Source organism: Microcaecilia unicolor, chromosome 10 (assembly GCF_901765095.1).
Source record: "Microcaecilia unicolor chromosome 10, aMicUni1.1, whole genome shotgun sequence".
Lineage (NCBI taxonomy): Eukaryota > Metazoa > Chordata > Amphibia > Gymnophiona > Siphonopidae > Microcaecilia > Microcaecilia unicolor.
Window position 1 is genome coordinate 83,720,917 of NC_044040.1, and position 21,844 is coordinate 83,742,760.

General features: G+C 42.1%; 1 protein-coding gene across 1 annotated transcript in view; it reads left to right on the plus strand.

Moving 5' to 3' along the window:
• Positions 1–34: 34 nt before the first annotated feature.
• Positions 35–21,844, plus strand: part of WIF1 (WNT inhibitory factor 1) — a 309,700-nt gene continuing 287,890 nt past the window's right edge. Inside the window, 2 exon segments of the mRNA XM_030216172.1 lie at positions 35–314; positions 773–912. Coding sequence (XP_030072032.1) covers positions 176–314; positions 773–912 — 279 coding nt within the window. The 5' untranslated portion in view covers positions 35–175.

Below are 21,844 nucleotides of genomic sequence, written 5' to 3' on the forward strand. Positions count from 1 at the left end.
CCCAGACCAGCCCCTGCACTGGAGCGCCCCCAGGGTGGGTTCGGTTCCACCGCTGTCCCGCCTTCACTTAGACGCCTGACTGCGAGCCACGCTAGACCGAAAAGGAGGGGAGAGCGCGGCCAGGATCGGGATTAGACAGAAGGCAGCCGGGAGCTCGCCACAAGGGGAATCAGCAATGGCCCAACCGACAGCCCTCCTTGCTCTAAAGATCTGGAGCATGTTGTCATTTCTCATAGCACGAAGTGAAGCTGGGCAGCAGCAAGAGGATAGCCTGTACATGTGGATTGATGCTCGCCAAGCAAGAATCCTGATCGGTAACTATTTTAGATCATTTCAATAAAATGCGGGAAAACCTTTTTAAAAATGGCATTTATTTATTTATTGAAAATGCGCGGACCACGTGCTGCTTATTGTGCATTCATGAATTTTTTGGTCCAATAATGTTTAATGCACTCTAATCACGGGAAATTGGGTAAATTCCTTTAAACTTCAAAGGGTCATTTTAAAGGCAGGATAACTATATTGTGGGAGTAACAGAACGAAATAAGTTGGTGTAATAAACTGCAGTTGTATGGAATCTTTAGAGCCACTTAAGGGTATTGTTTCATACTGTGCTAAATCGTGCAATCCTGATGTACAAGGTTTTGAATATTTTTGTTTACTCAATCACCGTGAAACGCCTGGAATTATACATTAGCGGGGTCTATAAATTTTGATAAATAAATGCAATTTTCTATTTACTTTCCCTTTTATTTAATATATTGTTTTACAGGTTTGGAAGAAGACATTCTGATTGTTTCAGAGGGGAAAATGGCTCCATTTACTCATGATTTTAGAAAAGCCCAACAGAGAATGCCTTCCATTCCGGTCAATATCTATTCTATGAATTTTACCTGGCAAGTGACTGGAAAGGTAAGGAGAGGTCCAGAGCCAAAGGCATAATAACCAGAACACAGCAACTTGTTTTTATTAGTTAATGAAATATGTAATAGATTCGGGAATGGGAAAATTTGTAATATCCTTCTTTGACTTTGTTGCTAATTTAATTTTCCCCGTTTCATTTTCTAATATTATGTATTTCACCATCATGTACCCAAAACTCGCTGTAAAACCAAATGTACATTCTTTTCTATTTCCAGTATCCACGATGAATTGTAAGCCACATTGAGCCTGCAAAAAGGTGGGATAATGTGGGATACAAATGTAATAATAATAATAATAATATTTTTCCCATTTGGACAGTGGGCTGCCCTGACTGAATAAGCCCTCTCATAATTTACCCTTTTATTGCCACCCCAGTATCGGTGAAGACCTGCCCCCTTCTTGAAATCTGTTCCCACCAAAAAACAAAAATAAGAATTGCCCTATACTATAGGAGGAGTGGCCTAGTGGTTAGGGTGGTGGACTTTGGTCCTGAGGAACTGAGTTTGATTCCCGGCACAGGCAGCTCCTTGTGACTCTGGGCAAGTCACTTAACCCTTCATTGCCCACCACATTGAGCCTGCCATGAGTGGGAAAGCGTGGGGTACAAATGTAATAAAATAAAAATAAAATATAGCATAACATCCACACACCCCAGAACCTTCTTACCCTAAATCCAAAGTCTTGGGTTCCCTTTGGAGCAGGAGTGATACCCCATTAATGCATGCGCTACCAATGCTGTCACTCAGATGGCAAAAGCTGGTGACATCAGTTGGTGCCAAACTGAATGATGGTGCAGCCAGGGCAGGTATAACTGGAGACTTTTCCTTTCTCTGGGGGAACACAAGAGTGTAGATTTAAGATAACAGGGAGTCAAGGGTTCGGGATGAGATGTCTTGGAGAGTGTGATTTTTAGACTTATTAGGTGGGTGTGGGGTTTCAGGAAGGGAGTGGCAGGGGATGGAGGAATATCAATTTTATCAAGGGCCTTTGGGATCTTGGGGGTGTATGTATATGGGTGGGGGGAGGCAGGGTTTCTTAATTGAGGATCGCTGCCCTCTTGACCAGCGTGGCAGTGCTTCTAGAAATGTATTCCCAGTACCACTGCTGGAGGAGTGGCCTAGTGGTTAGGATGGTGGACTTTGGTCCTGAGGAACTGAGTTCGATTCCCACTTCAGGCACACGCAGCTACTTAATCCTCCAGGCATTGTTTTTTCATGTCATTTCAAGTCTGGAAATGACACAACACAAAACATTTTTGGTGTTTTAATATTTTAAAAAGACAGCACAACCCTAATATATAACCTGTGTGTTAAGAGGGTAGTTTTCTAAATCATTTTAGGACTTGCTTTACTAAAGTGTGGCAAATGTTTGTACTTAAGTGCAAATTCATAAGAACATAAACATAAGAATAGCCATACTGGGTCAGACCAATGGTCTATCTAGCCCAGTATCCTGCTTTCAGCAGTGGCCAATCCAGGTCACAAGTACCTGGCAGAAACCCAATTAGTAGAAACATTTCATGCTACCAATCCCAGGGCAAGCAGTCTCAATAACAGACTATGGACTTTTCCTCCAGGAACTTGTCCAAACCTTTTTTTTAAACCCAGATACGCTAACCGCTGTTACCACATCCTCTGACAACGAGTTGCAGAGCTTAGCTATTCTTTGAGAGAAAAAAAAGTGTCAGGGGCATGGAAAGCATCTACCTGTATTTCCCCCAGAGGGCAGACACCTACCAAGCGATAAATGCATCAACAAATTACTGTAGTAAAAGTTAACATGCCAGTTAACTCACCTGCATTATTCTCTTAGCATAAATTATCAACTACGGCCCTAAGCGTGTGAGGAGACAGAAGCATTCTGGGGAAGAATTTAAATTTAACAAGATAGCAATGAAATTTAGCTGCTAGCTGGTTAACTTTATTCAGCATAAGGTATTCAGATAAAGATCTCTGTATGTTTAACTCTTTATATACAACAGTGCTGAGATATTCAGATATCTCACTGACCATCTTTAACTGGATATCCTCTGCTGAATATTGCTCCCACATGTTTTTTTTAACTGAGGGAGGGGGGGGGGCTTTTCTCCTACAGAATCTTAATTGTGCATTCAAACAGAGACTGGCCAATATTCAGCCAGTGGCAGTCAGCATATTTTAAAACACTTACTGTTGCTGGCTAGTATAGCCCCCAATGTTCAGTGCCAGGCCATGACCAGGCACTGGCACTGAATATTGAGGGCTACATTGCTTAGGGATGACCACTAGAGCCTATGCGGGTCATGCATAAGACAGTTATGTGATGCCTGGTTAAATGTTAGCCAGGACCCACATAATTAAATTTAAACATAAAAGCCCTCCTGATCCCCTTCCCAGCCTCCAACAGTGCTCCTCCACCCTCAGGAAGAAAAGCCCCTCCTCCAAAATGACCCCCCCAGGCCTACCTCAATCCCTGGTGGTCTTTGTGGGGTTATTGAGGACAGGAATGAAGCCCCCTCATTCCTGCCCCTTGCTGCGGCCTGGGTAAAATGGCTGACGCGACCTCTTGTGGCAGCTTGTGGTACTTTGTATAGTACTGTGAGCTGCCACGAGAAATCGTGGTAACCATTTTACCCAGACTGCTTCAAGGGGCTAGAGCAAGGGGGCTTTGCTCCTGCCCCCAGTGACCCCCACGAAGCCCTCCAGGGCTATAGGCTTACCTTGACCTCGTGGGGGGGGGGGGGTAATCATTTGGAGAGAGGGCTAAGTAAGGTATACACAAAAAGTAGCACATATGAGTTGTCTTGTTGGGCAGACTGGATGGACCGTGCAGGTCGTTTTCTGCCGTCATTTACTATGTTACTATGTTTGGTGGGAGGGGCTTTGTTTCTCAAGGGCTGCGGAAGGGAGAGAGGGAGGGGAAGACCTTTTGGAGGCTGGGAGGTGGATCGGGAGGGCTTTTGGCTTAAAAATGTTGAACTTTCTATAAGAATGAAAGAATAAGCGTTATTCATTGTTTATAATGGACATGCTATTTATTTTCTGCATTTTTAGTATAATTCTTTATACATTTATGGTATATTTTGGATAATCATGAAGCGTATATAAAAATAAATGTTTCTTTTGAACTTCTACTAATTGCCATTATGTTCTTAATTTTATATAATAGTTGTAATTAAATAATTTAGAAAAACGACACTTTTAGACCTGTTACATCTGTGTACTTAATTTCAAGCTGTGATAATACTTTGTGTGACATGCATTCTTTAAACAACTAAGGGGCATATGCACTAAGCTGTTTTAGCTGTTAACACAGCAGTTAACATGCCAACAGTTAACACAACAGTTTAGCAGTTAGTGCACATTAATATCTCTGTTAACTGCTAATGTGGAACAGGGTGAAGAATGGGAGGTGACTGAGCAGGGAGAGATTTACAGTTAACCTGGAGGTACTTACCATATGTACATAAGTACATAAGTATTGCCATACTGGGAAAGACCAAAGGTCAATCGAGCCCAGCATCCTGTTTCCAACAGTGGCCAATCCAGGTCACAAATACCCGGCAAGATCCCAAAAATGTACAAAACATTTTATACTGCTTATCCCAGAAATAGTGGATTTTTCCCAAGTCTATTTAATAATGGTCTAAGGACTTTTCCTTTAGGAAGCCGTCCAAACCTTTTTTTTAAACTCTGCTAAGCTAACTGCCTTTACCACATTCTCTGGCAACGAATTCCAGAGTTTAATTACACATTGAATGAAGAAAGTTTTTCTTCAATTCGTTTTAAATTTACTACATTGTAGCTTCATCGCATGCCCCCTAGTCCTAGTATTTTTGGTCTTGATATCCAGAGGTGGCCATTTCAAATCTCACTGCTGCTGTTTGTGATCTTGGGCAAGTCACCTAACCCTCCATTGCCTGAGGTACAAACTAGATTGTGAGCCCTCCTGGAACAGGGAACTACCCAGTGTACCTGAATGTAACTTACCTTGAGCTAGTACTGAAAAAGGTGTGAGCAAAATCCAAATAAATAGAGTTGTTTTAGGTACTAATGTGTGCCTAACACAGCAAAAAATGGAGTACCATGTGACAATGCTCAGGCATCCAGAGGTAACTTGGAAATCTGCACGTGCTAAGTCCAAAGCTATGTAAATGTTCCAAAAGTATTTATGTTCCCTTTCTACTGAGGTTCCCTTTCAAATTCTAATAGATTTCAATAAAGATGGCTGTTTTAAATTCTTTCCTATGCATTCTGAGGGTATTCTCTATAGGGTGCCAAAGGTGCTGGGATGCTGCAAGCTAAGCACAAAGGGGTGTATAGTCTATAAGTGATGCCTACAAATCATTGCTGAAAATTTAACACGCTTAGTGCGATTCTATAAGGACTATGGATCCTTTATAGAATCATGCTTAGGCATAAACTGCGCCTAACTGTAGGTGCCTGCAATCTAGCCTGCTATGAGCAGGCTTAAATGCAGGCATGTTTAGTTAGGCGCAGTTTGGTCATATTCTATATCAATGCATATAACATTTGGGAACGCCCCCAGAAATGCCCCTGTCCATACCCCCAAATATATATGCACATTAGGATTTACACACACATCACTATAGAATACGATATACTCGTTAATCCTAATTATTGTCAATTAGTGTTGGTAATTGTTTATCATCCAATTATCGGTGCTGATTGACTCATTACTCAAATTACATGCATTAAAGTGAGAACACAACCAATTTAATGTGCGTAACTCTTAGCGCCATATATGGAATTTGGCCCAACTTCTATAATGTTAACTGTGCACGTAACTGCCATTATAGAATCCTAGAATAAGTCTACAGTTATGCATCTAACTTTAATCCTGCCAGAATTCTGAGTGACTATGCAGCGCAGAATTTGCCAGTCAAGCAGAATTTACTTTTTTCATGCAAAATCTTTACCACAGTCCCCAGTATAGTACCATGGCAACAGAGACAATGGTAAAGGCCGGCTGGCTGCCCCATCTCCTGGGCCTGCCTTAACATGCCCTGGTGGTCTAGTGGCCTATTCAGGGGCAGGAAAAAGCTTTATTCTTTCCTATCCACTGCCACCGCTCTTGCCGGTGCCACCACTTCTTCAAAATGGCCGCTGAGACTTCACGCAGCAATCTCGTGAGGCTGCCGCAGGAAGTCTCAGTGGCCATTTTGAAGAAGCAGTGGGCAGGAAATAGTGGGGTTCTTTCCTGCCCTATGAAGTACTCCCGATGTGCACTTCTGCAGCTCCTCCCACGCTGGACCAGTGAGTATGGGGGAGGGGGGCTGGAAAAAGATGATTGGTATCTGTGTACAAGGAGGGAGGGAGGGAGGAGGGGATCTGTAAGGTGTATGGTGAGGGGGACTGGGAACAAAGGTGAATGGCTGTATTGTTTAAAGAAATTTGCAGAATTTCACATTTTTTAAATAGAATTTCAATTTTTTTGGCGTACAATTCCGGCAGGAGTAGCACTTACATTAACCAAATGGCTGATGTAAATGTTTGTGTCTAACTGTATACTCAAATGCAAAAATCCCTAAATCTCACTGGTAATAAATTGTATATATCACAAAACCAAACCATAGTAACATAGTAAATGATGACAGAAAAAGACCTGTACGATCTATCCAGTCTGCCCAACAAGATAAACTCGTATGTGCTATTTTATATGTATACCTGACCTTGATTTGTATCTGCCATTTTCAGGGCACAGACCGTAGAAGTCTGCCCAGCACTAGCCCGGCCTCCCAACCACTAGCCCCGCCTCCTAACCACCAGTGTTGCCAACCAATCTCTGCTAAGCTTCTGAGGATCCATTTCTTCTGAACAGGATTCCTTTATGTTTATCCCACGCGTTTTTGAATTCCGTTACCGTTTTCATCTCCACCACCTCCCTCGGGAGGGCATTCCAAGTATCCACCACTCTCTCTATGAAAAAATACTTCCTGACATTTTTCTTGTGTCTGCCCCCCTTCAACCTCATTTCAGGTCCAACTGCCTTCCCGTCTCCAGAAAAGCTTCGTTTGAGGATTAATACCTTTCAAATATTTGAACGTCTGTATCATATCACCCCTGTTTCTCCTTTCCTCCAGGGTATAGATGTTCAGGACAGAAAGTCTCTCCTCATACGTCTTGTAACGCAAATCTCATACCATTTTTGTAGCTTTTCTTTGCACCGCTTCAATTCTTTTTACATCCTTAGCAAGATACAGCCTCCAAAACTGAATACAATACTCCAGGTGGGGCCTCACCAACGACTTGTACAGGGGCATCAACACCTCCTTTCTTCTGCTGGTCACACCTTGCTGTATACAGCCTAGCAACCTTCTGGCTACAGCCATCGCCTTGTCACACTGTTTCGTCGCCTTCAGATCCACAGACACTATCACCCCACAATCCCTCTCCCTACCTGTACATATCAGACTCTCACCGCCTAACACATACGCCTTCTGTGGATTTCTACTCCCTAAGTGCATCACTTTGCATTTCTTCGCATTGAATTTTTATTGCCAAACATTAGACCATTCTTCTAGCTTCAGCAGATTCTTTTTCATGTTTTCCACTCCCTCCGGGGTGTCCACTCTGTTACAAATCTTGGTATCATCCGCAAAAAGGCAAACTTTACCTTCCCTTCGGCAAGGTCACTCACAAATATATTGAATTAGAATTGGCCCCAGCACCAATCTCTGAGGCACTCTACTACTCACCTTTCCCTCATCTGAATGAATTCTATTAGCCACCACCCTCTGGCGTCTGTCCGTCAACCAGTTCCTAATCCAGTTCACCACGTCGGGTCCTATCTTCAGCCTGTCAAGTTTATTCAAGAGCCTCCTGTGGGGAACCATGTCGAAAGCTTTGCTGAAGTCTAAGCAGATTACATCTATAGCACGTCCTTGATTCAATTCTCCGGTCACCCAGTCAAGAATTAAATGAGATTTGTTTGGCACGATTTACCTTTGGTAAAACCATGTTGTCTTGGATCTTGCAATTTATTGGCTTCCAGGAAATTCACTATCCTTTCCTTCAGCATCGCTTCCATTACTTTTCCAATAACCGAAGTGAAGCTTACCGGCCTGTAGTTTCCGGCTTCTTCCCTATCACCACTTTTGTGAAGAGGGACCACACTCGCTCTTCTCCAATCCAAAACTAGGAGTAAGAAGACACAAATTAAATATGAAATAAAGCCCTCAGACTTATAACACACCCATTTGGCAATCAAAATAAATGACTGCAAAAAGGGTGAACTTATTGCACCTCATTCATCGGGCTAGATGAAGCTTGCCTTCATAAACGCCCAACGCTGTAGGTTTCATATCAAAACTTTCACCTGGGACTCGGGTGAGGACTTCGCTACAATCTCCAAGTTGTTTTGTGTTTGAGAATGAAAGTTGGCAACAGATAAGTGAACTTTTATCTTGTTATACGCTTGTAATATATAAAGGAATTTGTTAGTGATATATACACAATGGAACTTGCTAGTGATATATAATGAACTTTAAGCATTAGTTCTTTGAGATAAATGTCTTGAGACAATTAATACTGCTGTTTTTTTAAGTTTGAGTGATTTAACATTGACTTTGTCACAAACTGTGATTTTTTGGAATATATAAAATGATTGCACGTATTTGCACTTAAAAAATTGCACTTTCCACTTTGGAGTTCTAGCCCAATTAATGAGGTGCAATAAGTTCACCCTTTTAGCAGTAATTTATTTTGATTGCCGCATGGGTGTGTTATAAGTCTGAGGGCTTTACTCCATATTTAATTAAGTACATAAGTACATAAGTAGTGCCATACTGTGTCTTTTACTCCTGGTTTGGTTTTGTGATGTGTCTAACTGTAGGCAGTTAGGCAGGTAACTGCAAGTATTCTATAAGATGTGCGTATAAGTGTCAGGCATGCCCCTCCCAGGTCCATGCCCCCCTTGCAGTTACATGCTATGGAGACTGCATGCACATTTTCTAGAGTACCAAGTAAAGGCAGTATGTGAGTAACTTCTTCTTTTTTTTTTTTTATTTATCAGAATTTTACATCCAAAAAGGAGCCAAATTGCATAGGGTCAAAAATATATATTTGACCGAATGCAACTTAACTACACATTTACATGGAAAATTCAACCACCAGATAGCGCCCAACTGTTGAATTTTTGGGCGAAGTTTAAGGAATTCTTTACGCCGTTTTTGGGTAGCCCTAGAGACATCCGGAAACATTCTTATTTTATAGTTCATAAAAAGCTGTTCTCTATGACGGAAAAATTGGTTTAATATCCAGTCCCTATCCGGCTGTAGTACAAAAGGGACAATTAAAGTCATTGGTATTAATCCCAAGTTATCATCTTCCAAGGTTTGAGTCAAATTTAAATCCAAGGTATCAAATGGGATTTCATTTCCTTGTTGTGATGTTTGTTGATTCTCTTTTCTCTTATAAGGTGGTAGAAAATAAATTCTTGAAATAGGTAGGTATGCCTTTTCCGGTATGCCCAGAACTTCACCTAAGTATTTTTTAAAAGTTATTAATGGAGCTATCATTGGTTGCTTAGGAAAATTTATCAGTCGAAGAGTATTAGCTCTCTGTGCATTCTCTAAGGTTTCAACTTTGTTCTGTAGATATTGATTCTCTTTAATTAGATTGGTTTGCACTTGCTGTAAATTTCGTATTTCTTGCAAATTATTTTCTACTAAATTGTCCACAGTTTGTATTCGTCCTTCTAGGACTGGTATTTTATTCAAGAACAGCTGAGATTGATCTGATAAAGGGGTAAGCTTTTGTACAAACAACGCTTCCAGTTTCTTTAGTGCCTCCCAAATAGCGTCTAACGTTATATTTTCTGGTTTCTCAGCAAGTAAAAACTTACTTGATACTTCCATCTGGGTAGGGTGCTCCAACAGCCCCGCTCCCTCTGAAGAATGGTCTCGAGTCAAGTCCTTCCCGTCATTCAGTCCCAACACCTCGTGTGTTGTTACTTTCGGCAGAATTTCAACCAGGGTGGGTCCCGCGCAGAGTTTCCCTTTCACCTCCTGGGTACTAGGGGTTTCTCGGTCCCTTCCTGGCGTATCTGCCGGCATAGGCGGGGCAAACCGCTGCTCGGGGCTCAATGTTGTTTCACTTTCCAGACGGTGAGGCGGCTCTCCTTCTTCCGCTCTCTCCGTCAGCGGAGTAGAGGCTCCCAACATTGCTCCCGGAGTGAAATAACGCTCCAAAGTTGAAACCAACGGCAAAGCTGGAGCCGCGGGACCAACTCTTTGCCTGCCCCTCCTCTTGGGCATTGCCGAGCAGGAGTTTAAGAGGAAAATAAGTAATAGATCTGGAGCGTCTTTTCAAAGCTCCCTCTCAGACGCCATCTTGCCCTACTCTCCCTCCAAGTATGTGAGTAACTTCTAATTAATGACAATTATAATTATAGCCATGAATTGGTTGTTAAAGCCAATAAGCATCTAATTATTCAATTAAGTTGCATGCATAACTGACCTGATTCTATAATTTGGGCATGCAATGTTATGCACTAAGCCTCAAGTTGGGTATGCAAGTTTATAGAATGAGGAGGTTTATGATTATTTTGTTTGCTTGTTTTTGTATGATGTGTAATTTTCTTTTTGGATTCGTGCCCTATATTTTGTGAATGATGGGCACCATTCTCTGCATAAGAATGTGTAAGAGCCTGGAGGTTCAGTGGAAGAGAGGGGTGTTTCTCCTTCAGAATGCAGGGAAACATTCTTCTGCCCTCTAAAGAGCTTGGAAGCAGTATCACTCTGCAGTACCTTTAAGCATCTCTTTGTAGGGTGCAACAGAGTCCTGCAGTCTGTCCTGGCTATAATTACAGAACATTCTATGAACATGGCTCTGTTCAATGTGTTAATTTATGACCAGTAAGAAATATTTCAGATTAATAGAAGGTATAATGAGGGAAAAGGGAAAGAGAAAATGTGTGTGTCTCGATTAACATTCTGTTTAGATCGGTTGTTTTCAAAAGGCAGTCCAGTAGTCTTCTATTTCAGTTGAAATACTTAAAGTTTTCAGGATTCAAAGAAGCCTCTGAATGTTACTAAATCTCTCTTTCCTGCTCTGCAATTACAGAAGCACTATTTACTATTTGCTTAAAAACTTGGTCAATTTGCAGATTTTCAAATGTTTTTTTCCCTAACAGAACTATGGTTGATTGCTTTGGTAACTGCCATTGCATAACTTTGTGCACTGGTGATCTACAGGAGGATCTTTTCTGAGGTTTCATGTCACCAAACAGAAGAAATACTTTGGTTGTTTTTTTTAACCTCTGTGTACCACTATTTCAAAGCAGTCTGTGTTTACATTCTGTAGGCATGATTTTTAAAGAGTGTTCTTCTATCAAAGGTGCAGCTTGAAAACCTTGAATATTTAGCTTCTGTTCTGCTGTGGTATTTTGCATCCTGGTGTTGCAGACATGCCACCAAGGATCAAAGAGCAATACTGGAGCAATCCTAATTCATTTAATAAAGCAGGCATGTGCCAGCCATCTGTTGTATCTACTGATAGAAAACAGCGGTATGTTCTTCTGACTTTTGCCAAAAAAAAAAAAAAAAGAGAAGTCTTTACTGCTCAAAGGAGAAAAGCTGAAATGTACCTTGAAAGCTACATCTGGTTTCCATAGTAATTTACATGGTCCAAATATAAACTAGAGAATTACTTTCTTTGACAACAGTACTGAGTTTGTGATAAATACATTTCTCTGCTGACTTTTCCATGTTTATGCCTTTAATTCCTCCAAGCATGTTTTTTTAAAATAAATTACATAAATATGTCATCTTAAAAACAGCCTTATTATTGAACCTGTGTTCTTGTTCTATTTATATTATCATTTCCTAGACTTTTGATTAAAAAGCATAAACTACAGTACTACAAAGGTTGTGTCTGGGAGATCTTCTGGCATTGTAAAATAATAATGCAAAATAAAACTCCAATATACACACACTTCATACAGTTCCTATCCCCTTCAACCTCAGTTCATGTCCTCTAGTTCTACCGCCTTCCCGTCTCCGGAAAAGGTTCGTTTGCGGATTAATACCTTTCAAATATTTGAACGTCTGTATCATATCACCCCTGTTTCTCCTTTCCTCCAAGGTATACATTTTCAGGTCTGCAAGTCTCTTCTTGTACGGTTTGCAATGCAAATCCCATACCATTTTCGAGGCTTTTCTTTGCACCGCTTCCAGTCTTTTTACATCTTTAGCAAGATATGGCCCCCAAAACTGAACACAATACTCCAAGTGGGGCCTTACCAACGACTTGTAGAGGGGCATCAACACCTCCTTTCTTCTGCTGGTTATGCCCCTCTCTACCCAGAAGGATGCTAGGCTGCGTAGAGAGGGGCATAACCAGCAGAAGAAAGGAGGTGTTGATGCCCCTCTACAAGTCGTTGGTGAGGCCCTACTTGGAGTATTGTGTTCAGTTTTGGAGGCCATATCTTGCTAAAGATGTAAAAAGACTGGAAGCAGTGCAAAGAAAAGCTACAAAAATGGTATGGGATTTGCGTTGCAAACCGTACGAGGAGAAACTTGCTGACCTGAACATGTATACCTTGGAGGAAAGGAGAAACAGGGGTGATATGATACAGACATTCAAATATTTGAAAGGTATTAATCCGCAAACGAACCTTTTCCAGAGACGGGAAGGCGGTAGAACTAGAGGACATGAATTGAGGTTGAAGGGGGGCAGACTCAGGACTAATGTCAGGAAGTATTTTTTCACGGAGAGGGTGGTGGATATGTGGAATGCCCTCCCGTGGGAGGTGGTGGAGATGAAAACGGTAATGGAACTCAAACATGCGTGGGATAAACACAAAGGAATCCTGTTTAGAAGGAATGGTTCCGTGGAATCTTAGCGGAGATTGGGTGGCGATGCCAGTAATTAGAAACAAAACGGGAGCTGGGCAGACTTCTATGGTCTAAGCCCTGATCGTGACTGAATAGATAGGGATGGGCTGGAGTGTAAATTTTAAGAGGCTTCAATATTAACTTCAGAACTTAGTACAAGAACAGTACTGGGCAGACTTCTACAGTCTGTGCTCTGAGAAAGGCAAGGACAAATCAAACTCGGGTATACATATAAAGTATCACATACCATGTAAAATGAGTTTATCTTGTTGGGCAGACTGGATGGACCGTACAGGTCTTTATCTGCCGTCATTTACTATGTTACTATCATCCTAATGAAATACACTGTACAATGTCTTTTCACACCAATTCCTCAAACAGATATACATGAGTTTGCAAATGGAGAAAGGAGAAACGTCAGTTTGTCACACTTTTGTACTTTTCAATTTGTTTTTATTTGCAGCAGGCTTATTTATTTCTCCTCCTTCCACGGTAGACACTACATGTAAACATAGTAAACATAGTAGATGACGGCAGAAAAAGACCTGCACGGTCCATCCAGTCTGCCCAAGAAGATAAATTCATATGTGCTACTTTTTTATTTGTACTGTCCTCTTCAGTGCACAGACCGTGTAAGTCTGGCCAGCCCTATCCCCGCCTCCCAACCACCAGCTCTGGCACAGACCCTATAAGTCTGCCCAGCACTATCCCCGCCTCCCAACTACCAGTCCCGCCTCCCACCACCAGCTTTGGCACAGACCATATAAGTCTGCCCAGCACTATCCCTGCCTCCCACCACCGGCTCTGGCACAGACCGTATAAGGCTGCCCAGCACTATCCCTGCAGCCCAACCACCAGCCCCAGCACAGACCGTATAAGTCTAGCCAGCACTAGTCCCGCCTCCCAACCACCAGCCCTAGCACAGACCGTATAAGTCTGCCCAGCACTAGCCCCGCCTCCCAACCACCAGCTCTGCCACCCATTCTAGGCTAAGCTCCTTTCCTTCTGCACAGGATTCCTTTATGTTTATCCCACGCATGTTTGGCAGTGTTTTCAGTGAGAGAGTGGTAACCCACCACCCTGTACATATTCTCACGTCACAAAGGCAAAGAAAGGGCTCTCATCAGCTCACTGGTAGACCATTTACTTGGATCCCAGCCCTAAAGAGGTCAAGAACTATATTCTGGTGTGGTAGACACATGCTCTTCACACATACAGGCAGAAGTTTAAACCAGAATAAAACTCTTTATTGTGTTTTTATTCATGCATTTGAGTTGACTACATAAAATATGCTGTCTTCTCTCTGATGCAGGCAAATCAATTTAACACAAGTAATCCTTCAATATAACCACCACAAAGGCCTGGTCTCTAACAGGCCTGACAACAAAAGTGAGTTCTAGCAGTTTCTGCCCCATATTTATAAAGGCCTGTCCTACCTTGTAGGCTGTAGTACTCAAACTCCTTCTCAGCAATCCCCCAGCAATGGCTGGTAGGGAACAGAGCCTACCTTCAGCCACCTTTGACAGGACATGGGAGTCTGACCTCAACTGCCCCCTGGCCCTCTCTGACTCTCCATCCTCAGAAGGTTTATTCTGTCTGATCTGGGCCACGCCCTCCTGCTTAGACTTCCAAGGTTTGAATCTATTAAGGTGGCCTGGGGAGGATATGCCTTAAAAGGAACTAGGGTTTGCCTAGGCACTTCCTCACATCTGATTTATTTGATTCCTTATATTTCAAACATAAATGTACACACATTTTGAAATGATTTTAAGACAAAGGGCATAAACAGAGCCATTGTATTTGATTGGTTAATGGTATTATAGCTGTTATATCAGCTTGTAAGCAATAATTCCTGATAAGGTATTTAATGGTTTAAAATTTTTTTATTGAACAAAATGAACAATACAGCTGCAAGTCATCATATACATTTGATTTGATTTATTGACTTGATATACCACTTAATACAATAAACAGCCAAAGTGGTTTACAATACAAAAGAAAAGAATAATTATATTATATATATATATATATATATATACAGTGGGGGAAATAAGTATTTGATCCCTTGCTGATTTTGTAAGTTTGCCCACTGACAAAGACATGAGCAGCCCATAATTGAAGGGTAGGTTATTGGTAACAGTGAGAGATAGCACATCACAAATTAAATCCGGAAAATCACATTGTGGAAAGTATATGAATTTATTTGCATTCTGCAGAGGGAAATAAGTATTTAATCCCTCTGGCAAACAAGACCTAATACTTGGTGGCAAAACCCTTGTTGGCAAGCACAGCGGTCAGACGTCTTCTGTAGTTGATGATGAGGTTTGCACACATGTCAGGAGGAATTTTGGTCCACTCCTCTTTGCAGATCATCTCTAAATCATTAAGAGTTCTGGGCTGTCGCTTGGCAACTCGCAGCTTCAGCTCCCTCCATAAGTTTTCAATGGGATTAAGGTCTGGTGACTGGCTAGGCCACTCCATGACCCTAATGTACTTCTTCCTGAGCCACTCCTTTGTTGCCTTGGCTGTATGTTTTGGGTCATTGTCGTGCTGGAAGACCCAGCCACGACCCATTTTTAAGGCCCTGGCGGAGGGAAGGAGGTTGTCACTCAGAATTGTACGGTACATGGCCCCATCCATTCTCCCATTGATGCGGTGAAGTAGTCCTGTGCCCTTAGCAGAGAAACACCCCCAAAACATAACATTTCCACCTCCATGCTTGACAGTGGGGACGGTGTTCTTTGGGTCATAGGCAGCATTTCTCTTCCTCCAAACACGGCGAGTTGAGTTCATGCCAAAGAGCTCAATTTTTGTCTCATCTGACCACAGCACCTGCTCCCAATCACTCTCGGCATCATCCAGGTGTTCACTGGCAAACTTCAGACGGGCCGTCACATGTGCCTTCCGGAGCAGGGGGACCTTGCGGGCACTGCAGGATTGCAATCCGTTATGTCGTAATGTGTTACCAATGGTTTTCGTGGTGACAGTGGTCCCAGCTGCCTTGAGATCATTGACAAGTTCCCCCCTTGTAGTTGTAGGCTGATTTCTAACCTTCCTCATGATCAAGGATACCCCACGAGGTGAGATTTTGCGTGGAGCCCCAGATCTTTGTCGATTGACAGTCATTTTGTACTTCTTCCATTTTCTTACTATGGCACCAACAGTTGTCTCCTTCTCGCCCAGCGTCTTACTGATGGTTTTGTAGCCCATTCCAGCCTTGTGCAGGTGTATGATCTTGTCCCTGACATCCTTAGACAGCTCCTTGCTCTTGGCCATTTTGTAGAGGTTAGAGTCTGACTGATTCACTGAGTCTGTGGACAGGTGTCTTTCATACAGGTGACCATTGCCGACAGCTGTCTGTCATGCAGGTAACGAGTTGATTTGGAGCATCTACCTGGTCTGTAGGGGCCAGATCTCTTACTGGTTGGTGGGGGATCAAATACTTATTTCCCTCTGCAGAATGCAAATAAATTCATATACTTTCCACAATGTGATTTTCCGGATTTAATTTGTGATGTGCTATCTCTCACTGTTACCAATAACCTACCCTTCAATTATGGGCTGCTCATGTCTTTGTCAGTGGGCAAACTTACAAAATCAGCAAGGGATCAAATACTTATTTCCCCCACTGTATATATATATATATAATACAACTACTGAATACAAACAAACCATTATATGATCTCATATAAACTTAAACAAAAAAATAAAGCATAAAAATACAGAAGCAATTCTTTAATAATGAAAATTCAAACCTCAAAAAGACCATAACTATCTTTGAATAACCAGATCTTCAGTTCAGTTATTTTTATACATTACATAATCCTCCCCTACCTGAAATCCCGTCCCATTCCCAACCCCAACTAAATAGCAGCCCTGAAGGTCTTGGATTCTTATAGCTGTCCATGACTTTATAGGTTCAATATTTGTTATTGTATTTGAACAATAGACATGAAAATATTCAGCTACCATTGAACCAGATCCACAAAAAGCACCCCTCCCCCCCCCCCCCCCCCCCAAACACACAATTTTTGTACAAATCCAAACGCTGGCTGGTATCACAGATAGACCAAAAGTCAATCTAAGTTTTTTGACTCTGACAGGCCAATCTGGGTCATTAGGAAGTACCCGTAAAATCCCAAAGTTAGATCTGTTTCTTTTTAGGCATATGCATGTCTGTCCCCATTATCCAGAGGCATTTTATCTCAGTTGTATTCTTCATTCCTTTTCAAATAATTGACTTCTCTTTGCTTTTTTGACTTGCATTGCATACTGAGCTGAGGATTTTGGTGTATTGTTCTGTCTCCACAATCCTTTTCCTGTTTGGTATTAACTCCCACCTAGCATTGTGTGCCTATAGTTAGGCTTATTTTCCATATATGCATCACTTTGCACTGTCCTTTAATGTAATCTATCATTTAGATGCCCAGTTCTTCAGTCTGTCATGGTCCTTCTGCAGTTCCTTGCATAGTTCTTATTTCTTCTGTAAATCTGATCAGTTCACTGGTTGGTCCCTTTCCAGAGTGTTAAAGAATAAGTTAAATTCTGGTCTCAGTACAGATCCATAAGGCAGTCCTCTACTTATCTCTTTCCATTCGAAAAAAAAATGACCATTTAGTCCATATTTTATTGCCTTCTTTAATGAGTTATCAGTCTATAAGTATGGTATTGTCTCCTATCCTATGATATTTTAGTTTCCCGAGGAGTCTTTCAGACGGACAATATCAAATGTCTTGTGAAAATCCAAATGTACTATGGCCCTTATTTTAGAAGCTGCATTCATGTTTGGAGGTCTGGAAACTGGCATTTAGACATCTATATACTCTTTACAAAACTCTTTCTTTTACATTGTAACTCATAGAACTTTATATATCGAAGTATTTACTGGAGTACAAAAAAAACAGGGTCTGGTGACCCTAAGCAAATATTGCATCTACAAGCTGAAACACTATTAACACCTTGACACAGCCTACCTGGTGAAACTCTGGCCACAGTCGGTGCAAGAGGAATGTGAGAGCTGCTTGATTACTTAAGTTAAGTTTTGAGTTTGTGAAGATTTTTATTGCATCACATTGGATCCATGGAAGTTTATTGATTTCACTGAAGCTTTAACAAATTTATACGCGGGGTTTTTTTTTATGTCTGTGAAGTAACTTTACCCTGGCAATCCTACCATAGCTGTTGCTTGGAAGTGGAGGAAGGTTTCTGAGGATTTTTCTCTCATGAGGTTTTTTGTACTTCAGAGAATGCATAGATATATAAAGTTCTGCGAGTTACAATTTAAGAGAAAGAGTTTTGTAAAGAGTGTGAACATATTATCTCTTTCCTTCCTCTACGAGTATTTGAAATGTAGACATCTATATTGCACAGATGTCCAAATTCTGATTTTACAACACCAGGATAAGGAAGTCTAAAACTGCAGTACATCCATATGGTAAGGGTGTGTGATCTGGGTATGTTTTAGGCGGCACTAGAGAGTGGCCAAAATATGGATATTGAACTCTGATTTTAGAAGGGGAAAGGAAGTTTATGTCCAAAAAGATTGTTATTTAGAGCTGGTACTTGGCACATCCAGATTACAGAAAGATGCCCACTGGAGGGATTAAGGCAAGTCACCTCCTTATTCCCCCAGTAGTTGTTGCCCCCTCCCTCTCTTGAATGTGAAACTAGAAAGACATACCAGGCTCTATGACAGCTTCAGGAACTATGGGTGTTCATGTTACAAAAATCTTTTAAAAATTAACTTCTTAATTGACATCCTTGTATAGCTGAGGAGTAGCCTAATGGTTAATAAAGCAGGTTGAAAACCAGTGGACTGAGGTTCAAATCCCCTACTGCTCTTTGTGATATCTAATAATTCGCACCTCCAACATTCTGAAGCTGACTCCGTGGCAGCGTGGCAGTGAAGCCGTGTAGTGTTCCTGGGGTTTGTAATCGCCCCGCCCTCGAGGGAACTTTATAGTTGCCAGCCCCCACGCCTCCCTCCCTCTCTCTCTCCGCCCTCCAAGCATGACCTGTCCTCCGGCAGCCCCTCGCCTTCCTAAGTGCTGGCTGTATTTTAAAAATTCTTACCTTGAGGTGCGGCGTCCACAGTGAAGGCGAGCGGCGCTTCACACTGCCTTTGCATGTGTCTCAGCTCTGCCTCTGGTCCCGCCCTTCCGGAAACAGGAAATTTTTTACTAGTATATATATAAAATTGTGAGCCCTATAGGGACACATAAGTTCGTACTTACCTGAATGTATAAGAAACCTACAAGCCTAAAGGCTATTGAAGCAGTGTACACTTTTTCTTCTGTTGCTGGAGGGATCAAATAAAAAAAAAAATCACAAAGAGCTGAAGTGGGATTTGAGTCTGGATCCCATGGCTCTTAGCCCACTACTCTAACCGTTAGACTATCCTTCTGCTCTACACAGCTATGTCTGTTGCTATTTTATAACATGGAACTTCTTTTGCTGCCACAAAGATGTCCATAGCCCATGTTTTCCTTGTTCATAATTTGAATAATTCAGTTTGTAAAATTGATTTTCATGCTGGATATCACCAGCAGATGGATATCTATTTCTCATGTATTTTCTTTTCTAAAATACCAGTCTATAATAACTGTCTCTCATGCTTATCGGCTTATTCACATCTTCAAAGTATTCTAATAGTTTAATAATGCACAACTTCCCTTTGCTAAATCCACAATGGCTGTTCCCCATTCATCCAAGTTTATTCAGATGACCAGTAATTTTGTTCCTAGCAATAGCTTGCATTATTTTAGCCAATACCCATAGGCGGTCGGTGGCCCAACTGTTTGGGGAGGCTAAAGGGGGGGGGGGGGTTAGGGGTGGAGCCAGGGGCGGAGCTTATATACATAATTGTCTGATAACACACAGAAAAAATAAATAAATAAAATAATCACAATACCTTTTATTAAATTTAGATATTAGATATGTATCATATGTCAAAGAATAAAGTGGTTGCTCAAAGCATATTCTAAGCACAATCGCTCAACTGCAAAACACTATGCACAACTTTGTGCAAAAACACACTCAGAACCTTACTGTACCATAAATATTACACTGGGCAGAACCTAATACACCAATATACCACCCATACGGAAAATGCAGACCGTCAACAATATGAAACAAGGGATCATATCATCACAATTCTCATGTAGAGCCACAAAACACCCTAATTCATGTTTAATGTGGGATAAAATGCCATAAATAAGTAAATAAATATAAACTTTTAACGTTGAACACCTGATTCTCAAAGTGGACATATTCCAAACACTATAATGAAAATAAAATGATCTTTTCTACCTTTGTTGTCTGGTGAGTTTTTCTGATCATGCTGGCCCAGTATGATTCTGCTGCTATCTGTCCTCAGTGCAGGTCAGGAAGTCATCCTCGTTAAATATCTCCCTGACAACCCAGGACACCTCCAGCCAACCTCCCCTCCCCAGCTCTCCCGCTCTCCCAGCAGTAAGGTAAACAAACCATAAACCAATTTCTACAACTGGACAAGGCTAGAGGGCTTTCACTGCAGCTCCTGAGGATGGAGGTAAATCAACAATTTAAACCCCTCAGAGCACAGCAGGGGAGGCTTAGCCTGTCCAAGCCTCTTATACTGGGCACCTATGCCAATACCATTGTTGGGCTTATCCAGTTACACAAGTCACCCCTGCAGCACTTTCTGAAAATTGGCATTACATTTGCTGCTCTCTAGTACTCAGGTATAGAGGCAGAATTAAATGACAGGTTATAGATTACTAGACTTTGAGCCCGTAAAAACGGGCTATTATAGGAAGGGGGGGGTTGAAAGGCCCGCCCCCACCGCCAAGTTCGCCGCTGCCCCTCCCCCTCTGAGTTCGCGCCCCCCCCCCCCCCCCCCCCACCGAGCCGTCACCACCCACCTTCCACCCGGCCGGGCCCTCACTCCGCTATTGAAACAGCGAGGGTCCGGGAACGCAGCACTGAGCTCTGCTGAGCTGCCGAAGTCGGCCTTCGTTCTTCTTCTCTGCCTGTCCCACCCTCGTGTGACGTAACGTCGTCGAGGGCGGGACAGAGGCAGAGAAGAAGAAGGAAGGGCGATGTCGGCAGCTCAGCAGAGCTCAGTGCTGCGTTCCCGGACCCTCGCTGTTTCAATAGTGGAGCGAGGGCCCGACCGGGTAGAAGGTGGGTGGTGGCGGCGACTCGGGTGGGGGGAGCGTTAGACGGCGGTGTCCCTCCCTCAGCAATGCGCAGTACAGACCCTCTGTGTTCCGCCCCCGTCATCACGTATTGACGTGGGGGCGGGGCAGAGAAGGTCTTTACTGCGCATTTGCGAGTGAGTACGGTCACTCGCCGTTTATATGTTTGACTAGTATCAGGTCTGCAATTCCATATTTGAATTACTTTAGAATCCTGGAGGGAGTTCTATAAAGTCCCAATGTTTTATTATTATATATTTTGCCAGTATGCTCTAGAACTGCTTTTAGATTCACACTGATTTGTTTCAGGTCCTCTGAATCATCACCTACAAAAAATAGTTCTCCAAATGGTTACATTTGCAATATCCTCCACAATAAAGACTGAAGCAGAATTCAATTGATTTTCATGATATAGCCTTAGTTTCTATGAGTACTTCTTTTACCTACTTAGTCATCTATTGGCATATCTGACTCCGTTGTGTTTACAACCCAAGGAATGTGTAGACAATGTTCTCAGAGTCTAAAAGAATATTGTCCAACAAGAAAGACTCGACACTGTTTTGGCCAACTGGCCTTCCTCAGGAGTCTTGTAACATCTGTATGATGAAGAAGACGCTACAAGACTGCATGTTGTAGAGTCTTACAATCTGTAGTGGGCGTTAGACTTGGTGGGAAGTGCTATACAGTGTAAATATATGCTCTACCATTAACCACTACTGCAGACTGGCAAGATGGATTGTAGGACCCTACAACATACATTCTTGTAGAGTCTTCTTGATCATACAGACAACATTACTCCTGAGGAAGGCCAGTTGGCCAAAACATGATTGTGTCGAGTCTTTGTTGTTGGACAATAAACTTTTAGACTCAGAGAACATTGTCTATTCATTTCTTGGGTCACCGCTGT